The sequence below is a fragment of the Ahaetulla prasina genome, chromosome 5 (assembly GCF_028640845.1).
Source record: "Ahaetulla prasina isolate Xishuangbanna chromosome 5, ASM2864084v1, whole genome shotgun sequence".
Lineage (NCBI taxonomy): Eukaryota > Metazoa > Chordata > Lepidosauria > Squamata > Colubridae > Ahaetulla > Ahaetulla prasina.
The window spans coordinates 48,883,817-48,907,090 of record NC_080543.1 but is presented as its reverse complement, the minus strand read 5'-3'; the positions used below and the strand labels follow the sequence as shown (position 1 = coordinate 48,907,090).

At 38.2% G+C, this 23,274-nt stretch overlaps 1 protein-coding gene and 1 long non-coding RNA gene across 7 annotated transcripts in view; one reads left to right on the top strand and one right to left on the bottom strand.

Moving 5' to 3' along the window:
- ROBO2 (roundabout guidance receptor 2) overlaps positions 1-23,274 on the top strand; it is a 668,594-nt gene that overhangs the window by 235,537 nt on the left and 409,783 nt on the right. The window contains exons 1-2 of one of the 6 annotated variants that reach the window (XM_058184863.1): positions 3,735-3,771; positions 4,131-4,235. The exons of 3 other annotated variants lie outside the window; for them this stretch is intronic. In XM_058184863.1, coding sequence (XP_058040846.1) covers positions 4,196-4,235 — 40 coding nt within the window. In that variant the 5' untranslated portion in view covers positions 3,735-3,771; positions 4,131-4,195. Of the gene's footprint in view, positions 1-2,850; positions 3,772-4,130; positions 4,236-23,274 lie in introns of those variants that run through there. 2 more of the 6 variants (XM_058184862.1, XM_058184865.1) reach the window with 2 other exon arrangements.
- LOC131199274 (uncharacterized) lies at positions 5,298-21,701 on the bottom strand. Its single transcript, XR_009155314.1, has 3 exons — positions 21,612-21,701; positions 8,430-8,593; positions 5,298-6,427 (listed from the first exon to the last, which is right to left on the bottom strand). It is a non-coding gene; the product is annotated as an uncharacterized LOC131199274 (long non-coding RNA).

Below are 23,274 nucleotides of genomic sequence, written 5' to 3'. Positions count from 1 at the left end.
ATTTATTTTTTTGTCTCCATGTTGTTCTTTCAAACAAAGTGAAAAAAAAAGTTTTTTTCTCCTTGTTGCTACATATTTTTTCATCCATGTGAAGCCATTAAACTTTTTATTCTCTTGGGTCCAGGAAGTTTGAATTTATATCAAGATTACTAAATAGGCTTAAATAAAGTCTTGAAGAACTTGGTAGGTTTAAAATGAAGCCTGTTGAGCAATTAGTTTAGAAATTGTTGACAGTATGCACTATTATATGTGTCATTTTGTGTTAATTATATTATAAAAACACTGAAAGTAAGAAAATGAGGAAACAGATAAGCAAAATAGCTAGACTGTTTCACTACAGTACATTTACTTTTAAAGATACTATCAGCTTATTACTGTATATGTTTGCAATTGAAATTACTTTGTGAATGATTTTTTAAAAAAATGGTCGCTTTTTCTATAATATGGCATACGGAATATGTACCACAATTTGTTACATTTGTACACAGCTATACCTCAAAATGAGACGGTTCTTTATGATATATGCTAATTATACCTACTGTATGTCCAGATTTCTCTGGACATATTCGTCATTTGCATTAACCTCATTTGATTTGTAACATCCCTCCCCCCCCAAAAAACCCTTCCTCAAATATTTAGGATTAACATGTAGAGCAAATGTGCAATATTCAGAACAGAGATGACCATAATCACCTGTGGTAAAGAATATTGGTTCTACTGGTGCGTAAATAAGAATAAGACATAAGATGATAAGAAACATGGTCCATGGTTTTGTCAGTGATGATTCTTTAAATGTATAAAACTTAAATTGAAACAGCATGGGCATAGCTTGAAGAAAAGTGTGATTTCATGACATGTACTGATATAGTGCCAAAAATCTATGATTCTATACAAAGAATAGTTCACAGAAATAGTGATTTCAAAAAATAACTATTGGTTTTTGTGGCATAGCCTATGATTTTAAGACAGAAACATGGTTAAGTGCAAGCCTTAGGATTTAAAGCTTGAAACACTTGTTTAAATGGAGAAATTCTAAGAAATATAGCTTTATGACTGGAAGATACTTACATTCTATAACAGTGTCAGATCCACTTAGCTTTGCTAGCAGTGACCAATGAGCAATAACCAATTTAATTAATTACTTCCAGTTTCAATGTTCTAGCACAGCAAAAATATTAGAAATATCACACATAGTATTTTGCCTCACATTCCCCTCACAGCATCTCATATTTTTGAAAATTAAAATAAGTTAACATTTAAAATAATATTTAATATTTTGTTTAGGTAAGAAAGAGAATGATTTTTATAAAAAAATCTTCATTTCTGAATGAAATGAAAATATGCCTATGTTCATATATATAGTGTACTTTTAAAATTTAACTCACTTTAAATTTACTGTATACTGGAAAAAATGAATAAGCAAAAAAAATTGGCAAAAATTAGCAATGCAATTGTAACTTTTGAAAAGCTAAAATGTTCAATATACCTTATTTTCTCATAAGTGACCAAAATTACTTTTATTGAGATTGACAAAAATATATATAATCTTTGCAAGTAGTTTTGGCTAAGATAAATCATCCAGTACAGACAATTAAAAAAAAAGATCTTGATGGAAATATGTAGGAAACATTACCTAGGCAAAAGGATGTAAACATTCCTTAAGTGCAGAATGAGATAATATCTGGAAGCAACTCAGGAAGATACCTCCCTGATTCACTGAAGAATAAGGATAACACAATCCGAGTTGCAAGATTATATATTTTTTTTGTCAATCTCAATAAAAGTAATTTTAACCTTTCCCAATCCAGTCTACCTTGTGTTACTGGCACCTAGGTTGAACCTCTTGCCTGAAGACTAGAACTTGGCCTCTCTGGTGGCAGTCCAGCATCTCAAACAGTATGCTACACTGGCCCATTTCTCAAAATATATTTATCAATTGTCTTTCGAACTGATTCTGCAATCTATCTACTATTTAAAAAAATTAAAGTAACAAAATTGGAAGGACCAGGGTCTTGACAAATATCAAAGTATGTGTTTTCAAGTACAATGTCAGATCCAGCGCTGGGGCCCTGGATCTTGAGATCAAAGATTACCTTTCATCATCTATACAATTTGGAAAAGGAAAACTGAAGGGTGTTAAATGTTTAATTGAACATTTTACCGCTATTAACTAACATTTTGAAAGTGGCACCTTTTATTGTTTTTTATAGTTTCTTTTGGAAAATGAAGTTTTGAAAAATGGTCAAATTGATGAAATGCATACAAACAAATATATTTACAATTAAAACGTTAGGATTATTTTAGCACATACTTGAAAGCTTTGGAAGAAGGGTCCATGTGCAATATGCCTTTATCTACTTTTTAAATTGCAGATTTAAAATTAACCAGTGAAATTAGCTAGGAAGCCCTGGCCCATTTCTTTGCCTGGACCACATGAAACTGTGAAGGGAAGCCATCAAAATAGTACCTTTCTTCAAAGGACTCTCTGTGAGAGAAAGAGGCAAGTAAAAATGAATAATTAGACAAGCAACTTGCATGAAATCACTCAGTGAGAAAATTACCTGCCCATTAAACGAGAAGCAGCAGGGGCAATCATGATAATGCTACCTATAGCCACCGGTAAAGAGGGAAAGGTCTGGGAGGCGAGAAAAGGAGGCTGTAGCCTTCGCCTTCGCCTTAATCTCTCAGCTATCTCAGTTGTCTTTTTCTCTCCCTCCCATCGTGGTCCCAGAGCGAACCCGAGAGTGGGTGTGGTGTTTCGCGGTCGTGTAGTGCACACCCCACCCAGCCCTTCCCTTCCTTCTCTGATTAGAAGGGAAAACTGCTGTTTTTCCTTTTCTTTTTCCCCCCCTCGCTCTCGGGTCTCCTGAGCTACCACAGGAGAGGAGGAAGACGAGCTGAGGCTGGGGAAAAGCCGCCCGGGCAAGCTGCAACTGGAGTGTGCTGCTCACAGACACAAACACCCCGCTGCGCCTGGCGCTTGCCGCCTCGCTCGGTTCCTTCCCAGCGGGGAACCTTCTCCCTTCGCAAAAGGCGGCGGCGGCGGCGTTCTCATCAGCGGCAAGAGCAACCGCCTCCAATACTCTTCGCCTCTTCCAGCCCAGCCACTCGTTGGGAGTTCTTAAGCAGTTTGTTGCCTCTGGGAAGGTGGGCGTCGTAGGGTTTTGTTTTACATTGCGAGTTCTAGGGGGAGATGTTGTACAGCCCTTCCTCTTATGGAAGTTAAAGGAAGCCAGGCTGCAGCTTGAAATGATTTCGGGGAGGAAAAATGAGAAGCAGCAGACTTAAATTAAGCCCATGATTTTCGACCTCCTTCCCCGCCTTCTCTCCGGAGTGCCAGGAACTTTGAGGGAGGGGGGAGACTTTCTAAGAAAAGAAACCTCTCTTTGCTCAAGAAATCCGTTGCCTTTTGGCTGCAGCGGAGAGTCTTAGCCACGCTTGAACAATTTATTTGCCTCGGCTGGATTGGTGGGAATTTCGGAAAGGAAAACCAGGGCGGTGGAGATTGCCTGCCCTCGCATTTTTTCCCTCCCCCACGCGGCTGATCTTCACGGGGGTGGCACTGTCCCATTCAAGCCTTTTCCTCTTCGCTGCCTTTGAACATATCTATAGCTCCCAGGGGGTGAGGTGGGGGGGACACCAAGTTTTTGCACTTTGGGGACGGCTACTTTTTCTCTGGTTCTTCCTGGAATTGGATTGCCTTTGAATATGCTAAAATGGGGCTGCTGACGGCTGTCCTGCTTTTCGGATTTGTCCATTTTCAAGTTGATGGTAAGTTTCGCTGTCATTTCTCTGGATTCCTTGCCAGCCTGATTTGAAGGAGACCACGGAAAAGAAAACAGTAGGATTTTAGGCTGCAAATCCAGTGTGGTGTTGATAGTCTTGTAAAGACTATTGGAAGGAAATAATAGATAAGGATGCAATTCTAACGCCAAAAAAAATGTTCTTATGGTGTGCTCAGGCAAATCATCGTTCAAACTTTATGAATGTTAAGTATGAAGAGCGTGGACAAGGAGCAACCTGGCTAATACATTTGTACATCTCATCAATAGAAATTGATTGTTGCTATTTTTGTCTCATGGGGAACTTTCAGAGTGGAAAGATGACTGATCAGAGTATTGTGCTTTCAGTTCTAGAGAAGGACTAAATAAATTTGGAAGGATGACATTGTGAGTTTGCTGCCTGTAGCCCATGCATGCATGGAAATTCAGAAACCATATGGAATGTGCTGAAAGGTATGAAATAAATATGTCTTCAGCTTAGTAGAAAGTATATAAACTTGGAGGGAAGGATAAAAGTGATACATCTGTAGAATCTCGAACTGCAGAAGAATATTATAGCCAGCTTCCTCCACAGAAAGTAGCTCAGCTTTCAGTCTTCAAAAGACAATGGGGATTTTTGAACAGGTGCTGTAGGTGTCTCCTTTGCTGTAAAGCCAGTGCTCATTGCATGGGGTTTTGTCCTTTGTTCAACTTGCCTAGCATCCTTAAAGTAAACCTAAAATGTTCTGATTACTAAATCTATAAGATGTTATGTGGGAATTTAAACATATTGTATTTACAGTGTTGGAAAGGAGAGAACTGAGTGAAAAGATTGTCTTAAATTATAACTGTATACATATAGATGAGAAGTGGGTGTCATGGAATAATCTTTTTTAACAAAAACGAGGATTGGCATGGATTCATACAGTCACATACCCACACCCCCACTCCAGTGTAGTCTGCAAATTTCAGAATTTATGCATATGCTCACATGATAAGCATTAATACTAATTATTTATTTGAATAGTCCTGGTAAGGCATGAAATGCTTCCAGGTTTAGTGCTGTTGCCCTATTTGGCATTAGGTTGTATTTTTTTTATAGATTTGAGTTAATTTTTATTTTAATTCATAAATCTGAGATGTTTAGCATTAGGGACAGATTGTGGAAGCAAACTTGGTTCTAGCAGGAAACTGGTGCTAAAACATTTTAGATATCTATGTCAACAATAAGGTTCTCTTGTAAACAAAGGAGTATATTATATTGCCTACAATTATGGTGTGCAGTTACGGGCATTATAAGTACCTATGCCTCTTTCCCACCACACCCCATCAACACTGAAGGCAGCAAAAAAACTCTATTAAGAGTGGAGGATATGCAACAATTTATTATGGTTATATAATGCATACGTTTTCCAAAGAAGCATTCCACTTTGCATAAGGCACACACTGAAAATATACATCAAATGTGAGGGTATCAAGCCACAAGAAATGTACTTATTAGTCAGTGCTTAAAATTGTAGGTAGCTAAGAAGAATACAATTAAAGTGCTCAGTGGAAGTGACAGAATGAATCACAGGAGCCTGGTGTTACAGAATGTAATTAATGTACCAGGCTGTTTAGAGATATAGGAAACAAATGCAATTAACCAGCTTGCTGGAAGGACATCAGCAGAGCATAATTTATTCAAGTTTTCTTCCATGGAGATCATAACTTGAAGCTCTTTAATTTTTTTTTAAGCAGAAGAGACTAGCATACTCATTGGTCCATGTGGAGAGAAATAATATAGAATACAAAAATACATGTATGTTGAGAAACACTGACGTTAAACTCTGTGGATATACATCTTGACTTTGTTCAGGGTTACAGGTAAAATTAATTTGGTTTAAAAGGCAGACAAGCCCTTGTTGGATTAGAAATGTAGGCATGGCATTAAAAATGTGGATCAATCTCTATGGTATAATTAAGTATTTATATTTGGCATAAGTTTATTGGTGCAACTTCCTATATCAAAAATTACTTGCTTTTCTTGTAAGCATGTACATTGGGGAGAGTGCCTCGTAGTATATCAAGTTGAAATATTGAACAAGTGTCTTGGGCATTATTACAATATAACTGATTATGGTATAGAGGTAGAGACCTACAACAAATCTTCCCAAAAACCTGATAAAAAAATCTGCTGGAAAAAAAATCATGTGAACTCTTTTTGTTCCTAACTCATTTTTTAATATGTACTTTTTTGTGTTTCTGCTATCAGCCAACAACTTTTCAACTCTCTCCTTGGAAATAAACTCATGTGCATGTAGAAAAAAAAAGGGAGGAAAATGTATGCCCAATAGAATAGAAAGTACACACATAGCACAGAAACGGTAAAGGTTATAATCAGTACCATTCTTTTCTGTCTTGCTCCTTTCTTTCCCTTCCTAGGGCGTATCTTTTCCCTTTCTATGTCCCAGAATTCACCTGACTCTTCTGATTTTTTCTTCATCTTTCTGCTACCAACATTTACTCCTTGGAGCCCTGATAGATGACTTTGCTCAGGCAAATCTTAGCCACCAGGGGTCTTTTCTCCAACCAATTTGGAGGCCTTTTATGGTCCATTTGAATGAATGTAAGCAAGCACAGCAAAGTTCCCAAAGAAATGGCAAGCAGGCAAGGAGCAGTACAGGCTGGGAGAAAAACAAAACAAAGAAGGCTAAGTTAGTGGAGAAATGATCTTCATGGAAGAGTGTAGATTATCTTGTGGGCATCATTGCAGACCTCTGGGAGACTTAGTGTTCCAGAGCCATATATAAATCTATTTTTGTGACTAAATGTCTGAAATCGTTCTAATCTACCTCAAAGAGCTTTTTGATGGTTTTATTTAGATAGGTGAATGAAAATGCCAAATCCAGTCTAAACATCTGGCTGACTGTGATCAACCTTTAACACCATCAAACAACATCTGCCTGTCCCAGGTCTTTGGGAAATATTGAATAATTGGATAAAAATGCCAAATCAAGTTTAAGTGTTTGGCTGACTGTGCAATCAATCATAATTTTAATAATAATAATAGTATAAAACACCCCAAAATACATCATCTTTCACTTAGAAGATAAATTATTAGTTTTCTGTATCACAGTTGACATAATAACACTTTAATATAGTTTAGTATAAATTTTGGATACAAAATTAATAGCTTTTAATGTTTTAATATGTAATTTTTACTTGCTCTCTGTGTGTGAACATTTAAGAATAGTAGCTTTGAAATAATTTTATACTGCACTTCAGACAAATTCAAATGATAAAATTTCTGTCTGCTTCTGAGCAGTCTGAGTCCTTAGAAATTAAATTACTGCAAAACTGGGCAAAATATATAATTTTTTCAACAGGTGTAGCGTTCTGGTGGTATAGCTCAGACTGTTTGGATTCTATTTGTTGATAACTGGAACCTGAACCTTGCACTTTTCTACACTGCTAACAATATAATGCTAAAAACTAAAAAGAGCATGTGCCATGCCATAGAGCAGGAGTCTCCAACCTTGGCAACTTTAAGACTTGTGGACTTCAACTCCCAGAGTCCATAGGTCTTAAAGTTGTCAAGGTTGGAGACCCCTGCCATAGAGCACATAACAGTTTGGATAATTATTATTTTGACTACAACATGAGTGCACTGAGGAAAATCATATTTTGTGCTCTAAAATTAAGTATATTTCATTTCATAAAATATAACTTTTATTTGAATCTAAAATGATGATGTCCCATGTAGAAGATAATATTTTGTACCAGTTCATTACAATAGATTAATGCAGTATATTTGAAAGAGGAAGAAAACAAATATGCAAACAACATTTTAACTTTTTGGAAAGATGAATGAAACAAAATTTGAAAGCAATTAATATTTTTAGAAATTTTATAAGACCTCCGCCTCCAAAATATGTTTTTTTCTCCAATTTAAATTTATTTAGATTTTTTTTTAACAAAAAATCTGCTTCCTGTTTACAAATTAATTCTTTTTAGAATACCTGGATCAACATCTTGGTACTATGCTAATTGAATTCTGAAATCTCATCTGTATGTACAGTGGTGCCTAGTAGTGTGTGAACAGTTTTGAATTTTCAATATTTATGCAGAGATTTGAATTCATACCTGTGTGGCAAAGTTATGTGAAATTTTGTTTTGAGTAACTGATGTGCTTTCCCTTGGGCAGCAACTAAACATTTCCAAATAACTGTTGATCACTCCTACATAGGAATTTCAGCCCATTCTTACTTTCTGAATAACTTCCATTCAGGGATGTAGGTGGATTTTCTTGCCACTTCAGGTCCTTCTACAACATTTCTAAAGGTCACAACTTTGACTTGGCCATTCCAAATATTAACTTTCTTCTGGTTTAACCATTTTTTGGTCATACATTTTGTGCGTTTTCGGTCGTTACATGACCTACTTACTCTCGAGCTTCAGCTCATAGACCGTAAACCTGACATTTTCCTGTAGAATTCTCTGGTACAATTCAGAATTTGTAGTTCAATATGTTTTCATCCAGAAGCAGTAAAGAAGGCTCAAACCCCCTATTGCCGCCACCACCAGGTTTTATAGGTGGGATAAGGGTCTTATCTTGTAATGCAGTATTTGTCTTTCATCAAGCATAACACTTTTCATTCAAGCCCAAATAGTCTATTTTGGTCTTACCTGTCCATAGTACAATTATTTGAATATGTTGGGCTTATCCATATGGTGTTCTCCATCTATAGACAGGCAGCAATGTTCCTTTTTGAGAGTACAGACTTTCTCCTTCCATCTTGCCATGCACACCAGTGTTTTTCAGTGTTCTCTTGATAGTAATATGATGAAAACTGAAATTAGCCAATGCAAGAGAAGCCTTTAGTTCCTTAAGTAATTATCCTAGGATTCTTTGAGACTTCCCAGAGTATTATATGCCTTGCTCTTGATGTAAATTTGGTTGGTCAACTATTCCTGGGAAAGGTAGAAATGGTACTGAATCCCCCCCACACACACTTTTTTTTGTACACAATCTGTCTCACAGTAGACTGATGGGAGTCCAGATTTTTTGAAATAGTTTTCCAAACTTTTCCAACCGGGTAAGTATCTGTTTTTTAGAGGTCCTCCGAAATCCCCTTTTTCTTTTTTTGAACCATGACACATTTCCATATTCTTATGCTGTGAAAATCAAAATTTGATAATGAATACCTAGAATTTTGATTTTTAAATAAGGCAGGACCTCCCATACTCACATCTGATTATCATCCCATTGACTGGAAAACCCAGCTATAATTTCCCTTTCAAATTAGCTGGTAATCATAGTGGTTCACATACTTTTGCTAAATACAAATATGTAGCTTTGGATAATTTTCCTCAATAAATGAATGAAGTATAATGTTTTTGATTCATTTGGTTAATGGGTTCTCTTTACCTAATTTTAGGACGTATGGAGAACAGATCACGTTTAAGATAATTTTTATGTGGAAATATTGAAAACTAAAAAAGGATATCACTTTTTGTTATTGAAAGTACTGTTCTAAAGCTCTGTTTAATTAGTTTAGGACTAATTAATTTGAAGTATGTGACATGTTTAACCTTTTAACATTTAAAAAATTATATATATTCTGTATACAACTCATCCCCCTTTGTTTTTATTTTGACGTTGACTATTATGATGGTAGAAGAGGTATTTAAAATAAAACAAAATAAAAATATGTATTAGCTATAACTGGCATTAAATTATTATTTATCTGTGCCTTAAGACAATTTGGAAGTAATCTATTCTGGTTCAGTTAGTCTTATTTTAAAAGCAGGACTCTGTTTGACTGAGGCTTCTTCCTGTATCATTAAAAAGTAAATAACTGGAGCTGTGCATATATTTTCTTGATCTTTTAAAAAACTGAAAATAGTTGAATCTTACCTGCAGAGTGCAATCTTTCCTTGATGTACTCTGTAAGAATGCAACTGGCCCCCTATTTTGAAGGTTTCTAAAAATATTTCCTTCCTTTAAGCTGTCATTCGGTGAACAAGGGCCTAGGCTTGAATTTGATTGCTCCTGCTATCATATAGCTATATGGATTTTGTATTTCCAAATTCTCTAAAAAAAGAAGGAGGGAGAATTAGAATGATAGTTCTACCAAAGTGTCATGGTGATTCTCTTTAGATCATCCATTTTGGTGACAGCAATTTTAGTATCTCCCAAATTGAAACATAGACTTTTTTCCCCTTTTACTGAATTAATGTGCTAACAATCTATCCTTGAACTGGCAGAAAACAGCACCAGCATAAAATTAGTTGTCCTCATTGCCAATCTCTGTTCTGTCTCTATTTAATTTGTCAAATGATAGCACATCCAGATTTGTGGTATGTGTAAATTGTCTCCTGCCAACAGGAGGAACATCAGGCTTCATTCATACTCTACTGGCATGAGTAGGGTGGGTCTGACATAAAACTACAGACAGAATTGTCTGCCTCTTTTCATACACCCTCATACCTATTTGGGCATCTAAGGAAACATGAGAAGACATCATGACAGATGTAGGCCTAGATATCAGAGAGACAGATGCTTCCGTATGTCACACTCTTGTCCTACTGCTGGAAAAAAATATATATTTGATTTTGAAAAATGATATTGATATTACAAGAGGAAGCTACTGTATATAGCAGTGTTGGTGAACGTTTTTGGTACTGAGTGCCAAAATGGGAGAGCGTGTGTGGGCACACGCATATGCTGGAAGCCAGAAGAGCAGCCGCCCGGTGCGCCTGCGTACGCCGGGGAGCTGCTCTTCCGGGTTCCAGCATGTGCACAGACCAGCTGGCCTTCCAGTTTCTGGTGCGCATATGTGCACGAAGACCAGCTGAACAGTGGCCGGAACCTGGAAGAGCAATGGGCAATGGCTTGCGTGCCCAGAGATATGGCTCTGTGTGCCACCTCCAGCACGCATGTCATAGGTTCACCATCACAGGTATATAGTGTGATCATGCAGAAAGCTCTTCATCGCCGGAGAAGACGCCTAGAGAGTACTTGGAGGTCCAGCCGTTCCGAGGCTGATCGGACACTAGTTAGGTCTTTTTCAAAGACCTACCTAGTGGCACTGAGGGTGGCGAGGCATTCCTACGCCTCCTCCCTCATTGCGTCGGCAGATAACCGCCCGGCCGCCCTGTTTCGGGTGACCCGTTCCCTTCTACACCAGGGGGGACGGGATGACCCCTTGCAGGGACGTGCCGAGGAGTTTAGTGGTTATCTATACGATAAAATCGCTCAGCTTCGGGATAGTTTGGACCAAGATTGCGATGATCCGGATGAGATGACTGAGACGTGTCTTGTTGATGTTGTTTGGGATGAGTTTGATTCTGTGGCTCCCGAGGACGTGGACAGGTTGCTGGGGAGGTTACATGCCACTACATGTTTACTGGACCTGTACCCCTCCTGGCTGGTGCTGGCCACCCAGGAGGTGACATGAGGCTGGCTCCGGGGAATTATAAATGCTTCTTTGTTGGAGGGGGTCTTCCCCGCCGCCTTGAAGGAGGCGGTGGTGAGACCCCTCCTCAAGAAGCCTTCCTTGGACCCAGCTATTTTGGGTAATTACCGTCCAGTCTCCAACCTTCGCTTTGTGGCGAAGATTGTAGAGAGTGTGGTGGCGTGGCAGCTCCCCCAGTACCTGGATGAAGCTGTCTATCTAGACCCGTTCCAGTCCAGCTTCCGGTCCGGGTATAGCACGGAGACAGCTTTGGTCGCATTGGTGGATGACCTCTGGAGGGCCAGGGATAGGGGCTGTTCCTCTGCCCTGGTCCTGTTAGATCTCTCATCGGCTTTTGATACCATCGACCATGGTATCCTGCTGCACCGGTTGGAGGGGTTGGGAGTGGGAGGCACCGTTTATCGGTGGTTCTCCTCCTACCTCTCCGACCGGTCGCAGACGGTGTTGACGGGGGCAGAGATCGACTGCGAGGTGCCTCACCTGTGGGGTGCCTCAGGGGTCGATTCTCTCGCCTCTTCTGTTCAACATCTATATGAAGCCGTTGTGCGAGGTCATCAGTGGCTTCGGGGTGAGTTACCAACTGTACGCTGATGATACTCAGCTGTACTTTTCCACCCCGGGCCATCCCAACGAAGCTGTCGAAGTGCTGTCCCGTTGCCTGGCAGCTGTACCGGTCTGGATAGGGAGAAACAGACTCAGACTCAATCCATCCAAGACGGAGTGGCTGTGGATGCCGGCACCCCGGTACAGTCAGCTGCAACCGCGGCTGACTGTTGGGGGCGAGTCATTGGCCCCAACAGAAAGGGTACACAACTTGGGCATTCTCCTGGATGGACGGCTGTCGTTTGAAGATCATTTGACGGCCATCTCCAGGAGAGCTTTTTACCAGCTTTTCACCAGTTGCGCCCCTTTCTTGACCGGGATGCCTTATGCACGGTCACTCATGCTCTCGTCACTTCTCGTCTGGATTATTGCAATGCTCTCTACATGGGGCTACCCCTGAAGTGCACTCGGAGACTCCAGTTAGTCAAGAATGCAGCTGCGCGGGTGGTTGAGGGAGCATCACGTTGCTCCCGGGTAACACCACTCCTGCGCAGTCTGCACTGGCTACCTGTGCAGTCTTTTGGGTGCGCTTCAAGGTTTTGGTTACCACCTTTAAAGTGCTCCATGGCTTAGGGCCCGGGTACTTACGGGACCGCCTGCTGTTACCTCATGCCTCCCACCGACCCGTGCGCTCTCACAGAGAGGGTCTTCTCAGGGTGCCGTCCGCCAAGCAATGTTGGCTGGCGGCCCCCAGGGGAAGGGCCTTCTCTGTTGGAGCACCTACTCTCTGGAACGAACTTCCCCCCGGTTTATGCCAATTACCCGACCTTCGGACCTTTTGCCGGGAATTGAAAACCTATCTATTTATCCAAGCGGGACTGGCCTGAATTTTAAATTTTTAAATTTTTAAATTTTAACAATTTTAGTGGGTATTTTAATATGGTCAATTTGACGGTTTTAATTTCGGCCTTTACTGAATAAGTTTTTTAATTGTGATTTTAAGTTTGTAGATTTAACTGTTTTAATGTAGGCTGTACACCGCCGTGAGTCCTTCGGGAGAAGGGCGGTATAAAAGTTTAAATTAAATTAAATAAATAAATAAATAAATAAATAAATAAATAAATAAATAAATATTTTTCCAATATGTATAATGCAAGCGGCATTTCTTTGAAGAAAATAGGTGACTACCTAAAGAAACAAAATTTAGTGAGGATTACAAAGCAACAGAAACTGATTATAAATGGACTATAATATTAGATAACTTTTTAATATTAAAAAAAGATTTAATTAGGAAACACGCCTTACCTGATGGATTACAGTATCAAGTTCTTATTATAAATGTTTTGAGGATTAACTTTTGCAAAATTTACAAAATATAGTGAATTCTATCCTACAAGAAAGATGCCAGAGTGTTGTGTCTTCGCGCCACCTCCCCCCCCGAACCGGGCCTCCTGGCAGAAAGTGACTCAGAGAGCGAGGGGGAAGAGCCAACAGGGCTTCCCTCTGCAGAGCCTCCTTCTCTGGCTCTGCTCCAAGTCCCAGAGGTAGGCCAGGTGGAGAAGATGATGAGGCCTCTATCTCCTGCATCTCCTCCCTCTCAGGCCATGCCTCAAGACCCAGTTGCTGACAATCACTGGCTGGACCCCCAGTATCACAGGCTGGATCACAGGCTGGATACTGGCTGGACCCCCAGTATCACAGACAGGAGAGACGGCAACATCAAAAGAAAGGGTGGGGCAGGCCTAGAGAGTGCTGAGTCACGGAGCCGCACCCCACAGGATATAAAAGCAGGAGGGGCTGCCCTATAGTTCTTGTGATGAACAAACAATTGACTGTTGAAAACGTTGGCTGTGCTTTGGCTCCTGGATTCTGTTTTGTTTCCTTCTGAACTTTGGGATTGTTCCAGCTCGGACTTGCAGTCGCTCTGATAGATAAGAGGATTTGGCAAGCACTCACAGGTTCGTTGCCAGAATTGTTATCTGCAGCAAGAATAAATTGCTGGCATATCTAGTCAGTTTGCGTTTCTAATTGATTGTGGTTGGGTGGGGGACAGAACACAGAGCGTTGAGAAAAACCCAATATAGTAGTGGTATTAATACCTAAAGAGGGACAAAAATTGACTTGAACAAGAAACCATAGACTAATATCATTATGACTAAAAATTATTTATTATTTATTTATTGAATTCTTACTACCTGAAATCTAGACTGAAGTCAAACAACTTAGATTCTCTAATGAATGGTAAATTCCTTTTTGAATTTCAAAATCATCCCAGTGGTCTCCTAATTATTACTTGACACTTTGTGAGTTGTATAGAATTGTTAAGTTTTATAAGTTCTTGTCACTTCAGATCTCAGTAGAATGTTCTGCACTTAAAAATGGTAGCACACTTCTAAAAATCTTGCTTCATGGTAAAGTAGCTTCTTGTTAAAGATGTAATTGTGTATATCTTAGAAGGAGCTATCTGGTAAGGAATTATTACAGGAGAATTTTCGCTTGAACTCTGGAGTGGATTGCAAAAATGCAAAATGGGAGGGCAGGACTGAGAAGTGCTAAAGTCTTGAAATGCCATTTAAATAAACTATTGTTTTGTAGGGCAAGTAAAGAGTATGATTAGTACATCAAAATTAGGAATAAATCTACTGTAAAAATTGGCATAGTCCAGAAAATACTCTGTCTTTTAAAGTGTAGGGGATATCCACGACAGATTGATTTGAGCTGAACAAGATCTAACTGAACTACTTTTGAAATTCCTTTTGATACAGTATCTGAAATAGCCAACATGGGCATATTTTTTCTCATTTACAGTTGACGCTATAATCTGTACAAATCATAAAATACTATATAGTTCATAAATTATATAAGGACTGGACAAATGACATCAATCTGAAGGGTATTGTTGCATATTCAAATTCCCTATGATGGGAATCAAAGGTAATTAAATATTCATGACCTCTTTGTGTGCAAATAAACCTTCTCCCCCCTACTCAAAGTCCAGGTTGGTAAAAAGCCTACAGCTGTCTAAGAGTCCAGAAAAGAGGAAAGATGATAGTCCTCTCTAATGGCTACATCACTGAGGAACTGGTAATTATGGACTATATGTTGGTGGATAAATAGGATAACTGATGTGGAAGGAGGAAGCAGGCAAATAAAGCCTTTTCCTAAGTGCTTATTTACAAATTCCTTCAGAGAAGTTCTATATTTGACATTGTACTGTGGTGTTTGGGAGTCAGCGCTTATAAAATTGATTGATTGTGCAGTTCAGTACTAATGGAGGAAGTGTTTGTGCTTATCCATTTCCACTCATCAACACTGTCAACATACTTGACAGGCAAGGTAGGAAGTTGTACTTACTGAGGAGTTGGTGAATAGCCATGAGTCCTGTATTCTGAAGTAATACTTTTTAGATTCAACAAATACATGATTTGAAAATCTGTAACCAATTCATTCCATAAAGAATCAGAAAATGTGATATGAAAGCTGAATAAATAATAATTGCTAATTGAGAGTGGTAGAGGATTTTTATGCTTTGTGATAGATTCTGACCATAAGGGCTAACCATAATTTTCTCACACCTAATTGGTAGGTAGTTAGGGGATAGATTCAGTGCCCTTTGGACAATGCTCTTTTCTCACAAAGTAGCACTATTGTAGCTTTAGAGAGAGGGTTCTAGTAGAGCACTCACAATTGAAATGGCTAGTTTCTTAATAGTATATTATAAAGAAACTTTCTACATCAATGCAACTTTTCCTGAGTAGTTAATAGAACTTTGCTAGCTGTCAGTTATTTCATTTAAATTTCAAACACTCTAATCTTTGCTGGATGGTGGAACCAATTAGTGTAGTGGCTACTTTCCATCTTAGATTTACTCCATTACAACTCCATGTGTAAGTTATTATATTAATCCCCCTATTGCCCAAACATTAATGCAGAGATTATGAGCTTTTCTGGCATTTCTATTATTCCTTCCTTAAATTAAATTTGTTTCATTCCTTCCTATATCTTGATCTACCCTCTGAAAGTTGAAAATACTATTGCATTGTCAGTCCTCCCAGGTAAACCAGACAGGAAACATGATTTGCCATTTATTTTATATAAAACAACATTTTTTTTAAACCCTTAAAACAAAATGTAATTAAAGATAGCATTAAAGTACTAGAACATTGAATAGTATATTTGAATCTGGTTTTAAATCTTGTTTATAATTTATGATTATTAGTTGCTACATCTGAAGCAGTGACATACATGTTAGCACTTGTATTTTCTCTTGATTAGGTGCTTCAAAACAAAGAATTCCCTAAGGAATAGTATTATGTTTCAAAGTGATTCAGCTACTTCAGGGATGGATTTTTTTCCACTATTTGTGATAATATTGCTAATAAAGGCAGTTTGCTTCTGTTTTTTTGTAGGTATTTGTAGGTCAAATTTATTTTTGTTAATTTGAAAATAATCTAGGATAAGAATTGAATATTGTATGTCTGCTCAAAAGTCATTTTGTTGCTGTAACTAAAATTAATGTTGGCTAAAATTTTTGGCTGTTTAATTTTTTTAAATCAATCATTGTCTGGAATCAAATGTAGGAGAATATGTATCTGCCTTTGTATGACCATAAATTCTTCTGTTCCCTTTTTAGTAAATGACACATCTTTTTCTCTATGTGATATTGGTTGCTAAGAGAAGTGCAGTGGTCTGGCTTCATAATCGGTAGTAAAATCAAAGTGCATATTGGGGTGAAAAGGGAAACGGCACAGTATGAGTCATGAATCACAAGTTGTCTGCATTATGTCTACTTTGTTCTAACTTTTTCTTTCCAAAACTTTTGTTTTATTGAAGTGCTCCTTTTCATCATCTTCTCCAAACCATTCAACAGAATAAGAGTAAAACTAAGCTGTTGTTAGTCCACTCAGAGAAACAACAACAAAAGTGTTGAGAGTTATTCATTGGCCACATTAGTGACAATGTGCAATATAAAGAATAGCTTTAGTCAAGAGCCTTTAAAGCAGAATGATTAATACTTTGCTTTTATCAAGGAGAAAGGGGTAGTAGAAAGGTCTGAGTTTCTCACTGTACTGTTTTGATTCTGGCCCCAAACAATACCATAGCAATTGTGAATTTAAATTGATTGTTAAAGAAAATATTCTTTGAATGGTTTCTTTTTTTGGGGGTGAGGGGTTTGGCAAAGCTTTTCTCTTTTTATTCATAGTTTCTACCATAAAAATCTTCACAAAAAAGGTGAAATTAGTGAACATAGGTTTTTTTTTCATTCAGTAATATAAACAAAATGAGGAAAAATTCTGCAGGGTTTTTAATATTCCATCATAGTGAAGTGCTAACTTTTTACCACTTGCTTCCTTGTTTTTTATACTGAGGCCACAAAATTTGTGGCATCAAAGATTTTTTGGAGAAAAAAATCCTCATCATTTAGACTTGTGTATTGTGAGCCCTTTTTCCTCCTATAGTAACCTGCTAGAGTCCATAGACCAGGGGTGTCAAACTTGATTTAATTGAAGGCCTAATCAGGGTTATGTTTAACCTCAGGGTTCCAGGGTGGGCACGGCCAGTGTGGGCATGGCCAGTTCAATGTCACTTGTGTCTGGGTGGCCTGAGCACACTGCCAGCAAAAACGGGCTCCCAAGCTCAGTTTTCGACTCTGACGGCCTCCTCCAAGCCTCTGCCAGCGAAAACGGAACTCTGTTTTCTCTGGCAGAGGCACCACAGGCCAGTCCTTTGCTGTTTCCAGGATGTTCCCATGGGCCAGATCTAAGCATCCTGCATGCTGGATCTGGGCCCTGGGTCCCAGGCCTTGAGTTTGACACCCCTGCCGTAGACCATTTGTAAGTGGTTAAGAAATAATCAAGCAGAGTTAAGAAATAATCAAGCACAAAATTGTTAAATTTGGAGAGAGGAGATCCTGCCTTGATTTAAAAAAATAGCCATTGAGTTAAATAGCTGTTTAAAAAACTGCAACCCTCTCTCACCCCTTTGTAATTGAAATATCTGCGCATCTACCTTGTGTGACTGCATTACTATGCAACATCTTAATTAAGCAGAGTAACCTCTGATGTAAGAATAAGTAAAACAACTTCCTCCGGAGTCATTCTTTCGTATTTGGCATGTGTTATTAATATATGGAAACAGAGGCCAGAAGGGAAGACCTCCAATTGATGTTGCTTTTTAGCAGTTTGACAGTATATCATTTCACTACTGGCAACTTTCCTGTTTTTTAATGGATTGATTAACAATTTTCAGATGAGAGACTGGTGGCCAGAGGGAATGCTGTCTCAATAGCTTGAGACAAAGAGCAAATGAAAGCTATCTAGTTTACAGAAAAATTACCTACTTCTTGGGTGGAATCTTTACTTCTGGACAGACTGTCTTGTTCAGGAGTTGAGATATCCTTTCAGAAAAGTGACATATTTATTCCTCGTAGCTTGGAAAAGTCATTCTTAAATGGTAAGTATCAGTGTTATTTTTTTCTTTTTTATTCCATCTTTATATATCCGTTTGAGAATTAATAGTCAATTCCCAATGCTGTGATGGCTGTTTTATTTGTAACATTTGAAAGCTGTCACTTGTTTGCAGTCTTGTTCAGTTCTTCTGTTTCTCCTAAGATTCTAGGGTTTGCTCATAGATCTATGATTTACCCTGTGATTTTTATATAGCATTCTATCTAGCATAAGCCTCTGGAGATTTTGAACTGTGAATGAAGACCTGTATAATTTGAAGACTGGACTGAGGCAAAAAATGATTGTGTTATTTTTGAAGACTATCTTAATTCTAGAAGTGACTATATCTGCGTCATTATCCGTGACCTGGGTGAAATTAGTAAGGAAAGTCAGATGAGAACTAAGACCCTGGTGAAATAATAGCAGTGAATGGTCACTATCTGGTCATAGTTCAACCTTAAATGAAAATACTAGATGGAAAAGGTTGTATGAGGTTAGGACATCATTGATTTTACTAGATCCTTGGGTCCCACCAGTAGGTAAGCTCACCATTAAGGTCACCATCTGCTATTACATTTAGTAAACACTGCCTAAGTCCTTTGGCAATACATAATAGATATCAGCCTGCTGTGTGATATCCTGATCCTTAGAGTGGTGCAGTTGACCTCTAGGATGGCCCCTATGGGGAAAAATATGGCTATTAAAATAAGAGAGCCTTACTGTTATTGCCAAGTTTGGCATCAAAATTATCTATTAGTATAACATGCAGGTTCCCAAGTGGGTTGAGAAAGATATTTTTCCAGTAATGTGAACTAGTATGTGTTTAAAGAAAGCAACCTAGAAAAGGGAAAAAACAGACACTTATAATTCATTGTTGCATTTGGATAAATTCAGCCTAGAAACTGATGCCATGTGGTCTCCTATGACAAGATAAGAGGATTCTTTTTACCTAGTAGGAGGAATATTTTGCCAAATAGGTAGTATAATACACTTTATGTAGATTTTGGGGCTGCTGAGATATCCTTGTTGGTGATAGGACATAAACTTGAAAGGCTTTTAAGAACTGTTTGGAGAACAGAAAAAAATGGTAAGTCCCAATTTATGATGCATCCAGTGATAATCCAAGGCAGAGAAAGTGAAGTAATTGGAAGATTGGAAGAAAACCAAAGTAACCATGGGATTATCAAGAGCTAAAGCTGCAATGCAGCAGTGGATATTTGATATTAATTTGCCACTTTGCTTTCTAAAGACTGGACATAATTATTACAGGCAGCTGGAACACCAGATTGGAAGGTTGTGAGTAAAGTTGCGAGGGAATGTATGAATGCATAATAGAAATGGGGTATGGGAAGTATTTATGCTTGGCTGTAGCTGCTTTTCCAAAATCCAGACAGTAACCCCTACTTTACTGCCTCACATTGTCATATACTGTTTTTGCATGTATGCTTCCCATAGTAATGTATTCATTTTTGAATGAATGAATGAATACCTACATAAATGCTCATTCTCCAGGTGCAGCAGGATGAATTATACAGCCAATACTAACAGGCTATAAAAAGGAAACCAACGAAACACTAGCAAATTACCTCTTTTATATTACCTTCCTAACATCCTGTACAGTTATTTGCAGCCTACTTTATGTCTTGTCCTCTAAAATACAAGAAGGAAAGTATAACTATAAGTGCAACCTTGAGGAACCTGATAATCTATCCAACAGATTCATTTGATATATTTTCTACAGCATATATTCCCGATCTTCATATCTTCATAACTCTACTGAATTATAACTCTCACCAGTTTTGATGATAAACTTGATCTTTTTATTTATGTTTATATATATATATATATAAACATAATTATATAATATATATAGCCAAATTTTTGCCCGCAAGTGCAAGGTCTGCTTTTTTTCCAGTTCAAGTATTGATCCATTATTGCAACAGGTATTGACTGACTAGCTTGTCACCCAAACCTGATGCTATGGCCCAGAGTCATCCAGTTGGCTTTCATGCCTAAATTGAGATTAGAATTCTGGTTTCTTGTCTGATGCCTTGATTACTACACCAAACTGACTCTCATATTTATATTTATGTATGTACACTCGCATGCACATAGACACATACAACATACATAGGCAGTAACTAAACTATTTCAATAATTTAGTCATTAATTTGTATACTATTTTGCCGGTTTTAAGATTTTTTCTAGTATTTTTATCTTTTGAATATTTTAGTAATCTGAACATTTCTACTAATTTCATCAAAAATGTTTATGTACTTAATCTGAGTCTTATAATTTCTTAATAAAAATTATTTAAAATATTGGTTAATCATTGTAATAAAAATATATTATTATTTTTCAAGAAGTAATTTATAGGAAGAAGTAATCTATATATATAAATGCAAAAACCACTCATGCTGTAATCACAAAATCTCCAGACCGTAAAGCCTACAAACTTGAAATTTGCCACATATGTTCCTCTTGGCTTCTAGGTGCTCACTAAGAAAGGACTGTTCGAAATGACCATCAGAGCATTAGTATTTCCTATATTATGATTAATATGCTCTGATGTTAAGGAGTTCATAATCCCCCTCCCCACTTGAAAGGAAATATGTTCCAAATGCAAAACACAAGCAGAGGAGAGGAGTTTCACTTTGTTTTACTTTCACAGCAGGAAGCAGCTTTAATGTAGAGCACTCTGTGGGGCAAGCGTGAGTGAGTGAAGGGGCTAGGATAGGATAGGGGAGGCTTCTGTGAGGCAAGGCTGAGGGAGAGAAGGGAATAGATAGGGAGGCTTCTGTGGAGAAAGGCTGAGGGAGAGAAGGATAGGAGAGGTTTCTGTTGGGCAAGCCTGAGGGAGAGAAAGGGGATAGGATAGGATAGGATAGGATAGGATAGGATAGGATAGGATAGGATAGGGTTCTGTAGGGCAAGGCTGAGGGAGAGAAGGGGAGAGGAGAGGCCGATCGTAACTACTCATTAACTTTCAAGTTGTAAGTATCGATTTATCAAGCCCGATCGCATAATTTTGTAGCAAAGCATGGGTATCCAGCTAGTGGATTTATATAACTGCTATAATTTTCTCTTAGTTTCAGAGAAAAATTCATATAATCTAGAAAATGATAATTAAAATTACAGTAACAAACAATTTTACTTATTGTTTTTTCAAATTAAGTAATGAAAATTGACATATAATTGTAAAATGAAATAAAATTAAGCCATTAGATGGCGATAGATGAAATAGTTCTTATATTGTTAAATTACTGCAGTCATTTTTCCCCCCAAAAATTCTTTGCACAACATTTCTTGAATATGTAGTCCCACAAACAATTGAACACTGTATATGCTGGTCATTATGTTATTTTAGCTGTAAAAGATTTCAAAGAAACAAAGTGTCTTACCATGGCTGGAAGAGAAGTTTAGTTCTCTTTTCCCTTCTTCTGGTTGAAATGTTGCAATTGCTATCTTTCACTACTGTTTGTATATTATCACTGTACTAATTATTCAGAGATTTTGTGAATACATGTAAAACAAGTATTAGCAAAATTTGGCAACAAAAAGATTCAGCAGTGAGTAATGATAATGTAATTGTGTACTACAAGGGAACTGGAGAATTTTATCTTGTTTTGTTTGATTTATTTTTTAAGGTAGAGATCTTTTAAGTTTCATAGTTCCATTGAGCCTACTGGGGCTTAACATATGTGTTTCCTTTAGCTTCTTACTGAGAATTGGCAAGAAATTGCAGAACTGCTATTTAGTGGTGCAATCCTGGGTTTTGAAGGCCAGCTATGACCCTCCCTGGTTGTTAAATGTATCCACATGTTTGACTTGTGTTGATTATGACCAGATGATGCCAGGAGCCATTTTGTGTTCATTGTGAAACAGAGTACATACTGCATTTGTGAAGTGCATATACATATGTACATATGTGCCTGAAGGCATATATAATTAATATGAATTGGAAGTGTAGATAATTAACATCTTTTCTCTGAAATCAGATCCCTTAAATTCAGTTGAGTTGAGTCCCAGAAGCAATATTATTATGCTGTTTAAATATAAATCTAATAAAACATTGATTTCCACTATGAATAACTCAGCATGGAAGTGTGGTTAGCTTTTGAAACATAAACTAGTTCATGTTACTGGTATAAACAATTTTTAGTTTGTAGGGTAGTCATATATCTTTGTTTCTTCTCATCATAATAACCGTGATAATCAAATGCCTACATTTTTTAAATGAAGCTTTAATCCAAAATGACTGGATTAAAGAACTGGCTTTTCACATGAGGACCAAGGTTTAAATTAACCCTGAGGCAAGATTGTCAGAACCTGTTGTGTAAATTGTGGGCTTCACAAGAACACTCTATGAGGGATGAGCACCAATTTCAAGTAAAAAAAAGAAAGAGGTAAAATATCAATAAGAGAGACTCACCAACTTCACACATGTACATTTGGCTGCTGAGACCAGTAACAGACTTTTGCATATTGATGAAAATTCATTTTGATGGGGGAGGAATTCTGCATAAAGGTACCTTGTGAACTTGGGTACCTCACAAGGAAAGCATACACTCTATGAACTCCTCACTACAGTGCTTTCAATCAGAGATGTGACTATAGATGGTGAAATCATGGCCTCGTTTTCACCTTCACAGACCCAGAATTAGCTATACAATCTATGACTACACACGGGTGGGATTCAAAAATTTTAGCAACCAGTTCTCTACTCTGCCTCCTGCATCATGGTGGGGGGAGGTGTTTTCACCCTCCCCAAGCTCCGGAAGCTTCCCTCGAGCCTCCAGGAGGGCAAAAATAGCCTTCCCTGGGCTCCGAAGGCCCTCCGGAGGCCAGAAATGGCCCCGTTTTTGGACTTCCGGAACTTCCAGGAGGCCATTTTTCACCCTCCCCAGGTTCCAGAGGCTTTCATCAAATCTCTGGGAGGGCGAAAATGGCCTTCCCTAAGCTCTGGAGGTCAGAAACAGGCCAGTTTTTGAACTTCCAGAAGGCTTGTTTTTCACCCTTCCAGAGCCTCCACGCGGGCGCTGCACTTACCTGGCATCCAAAATG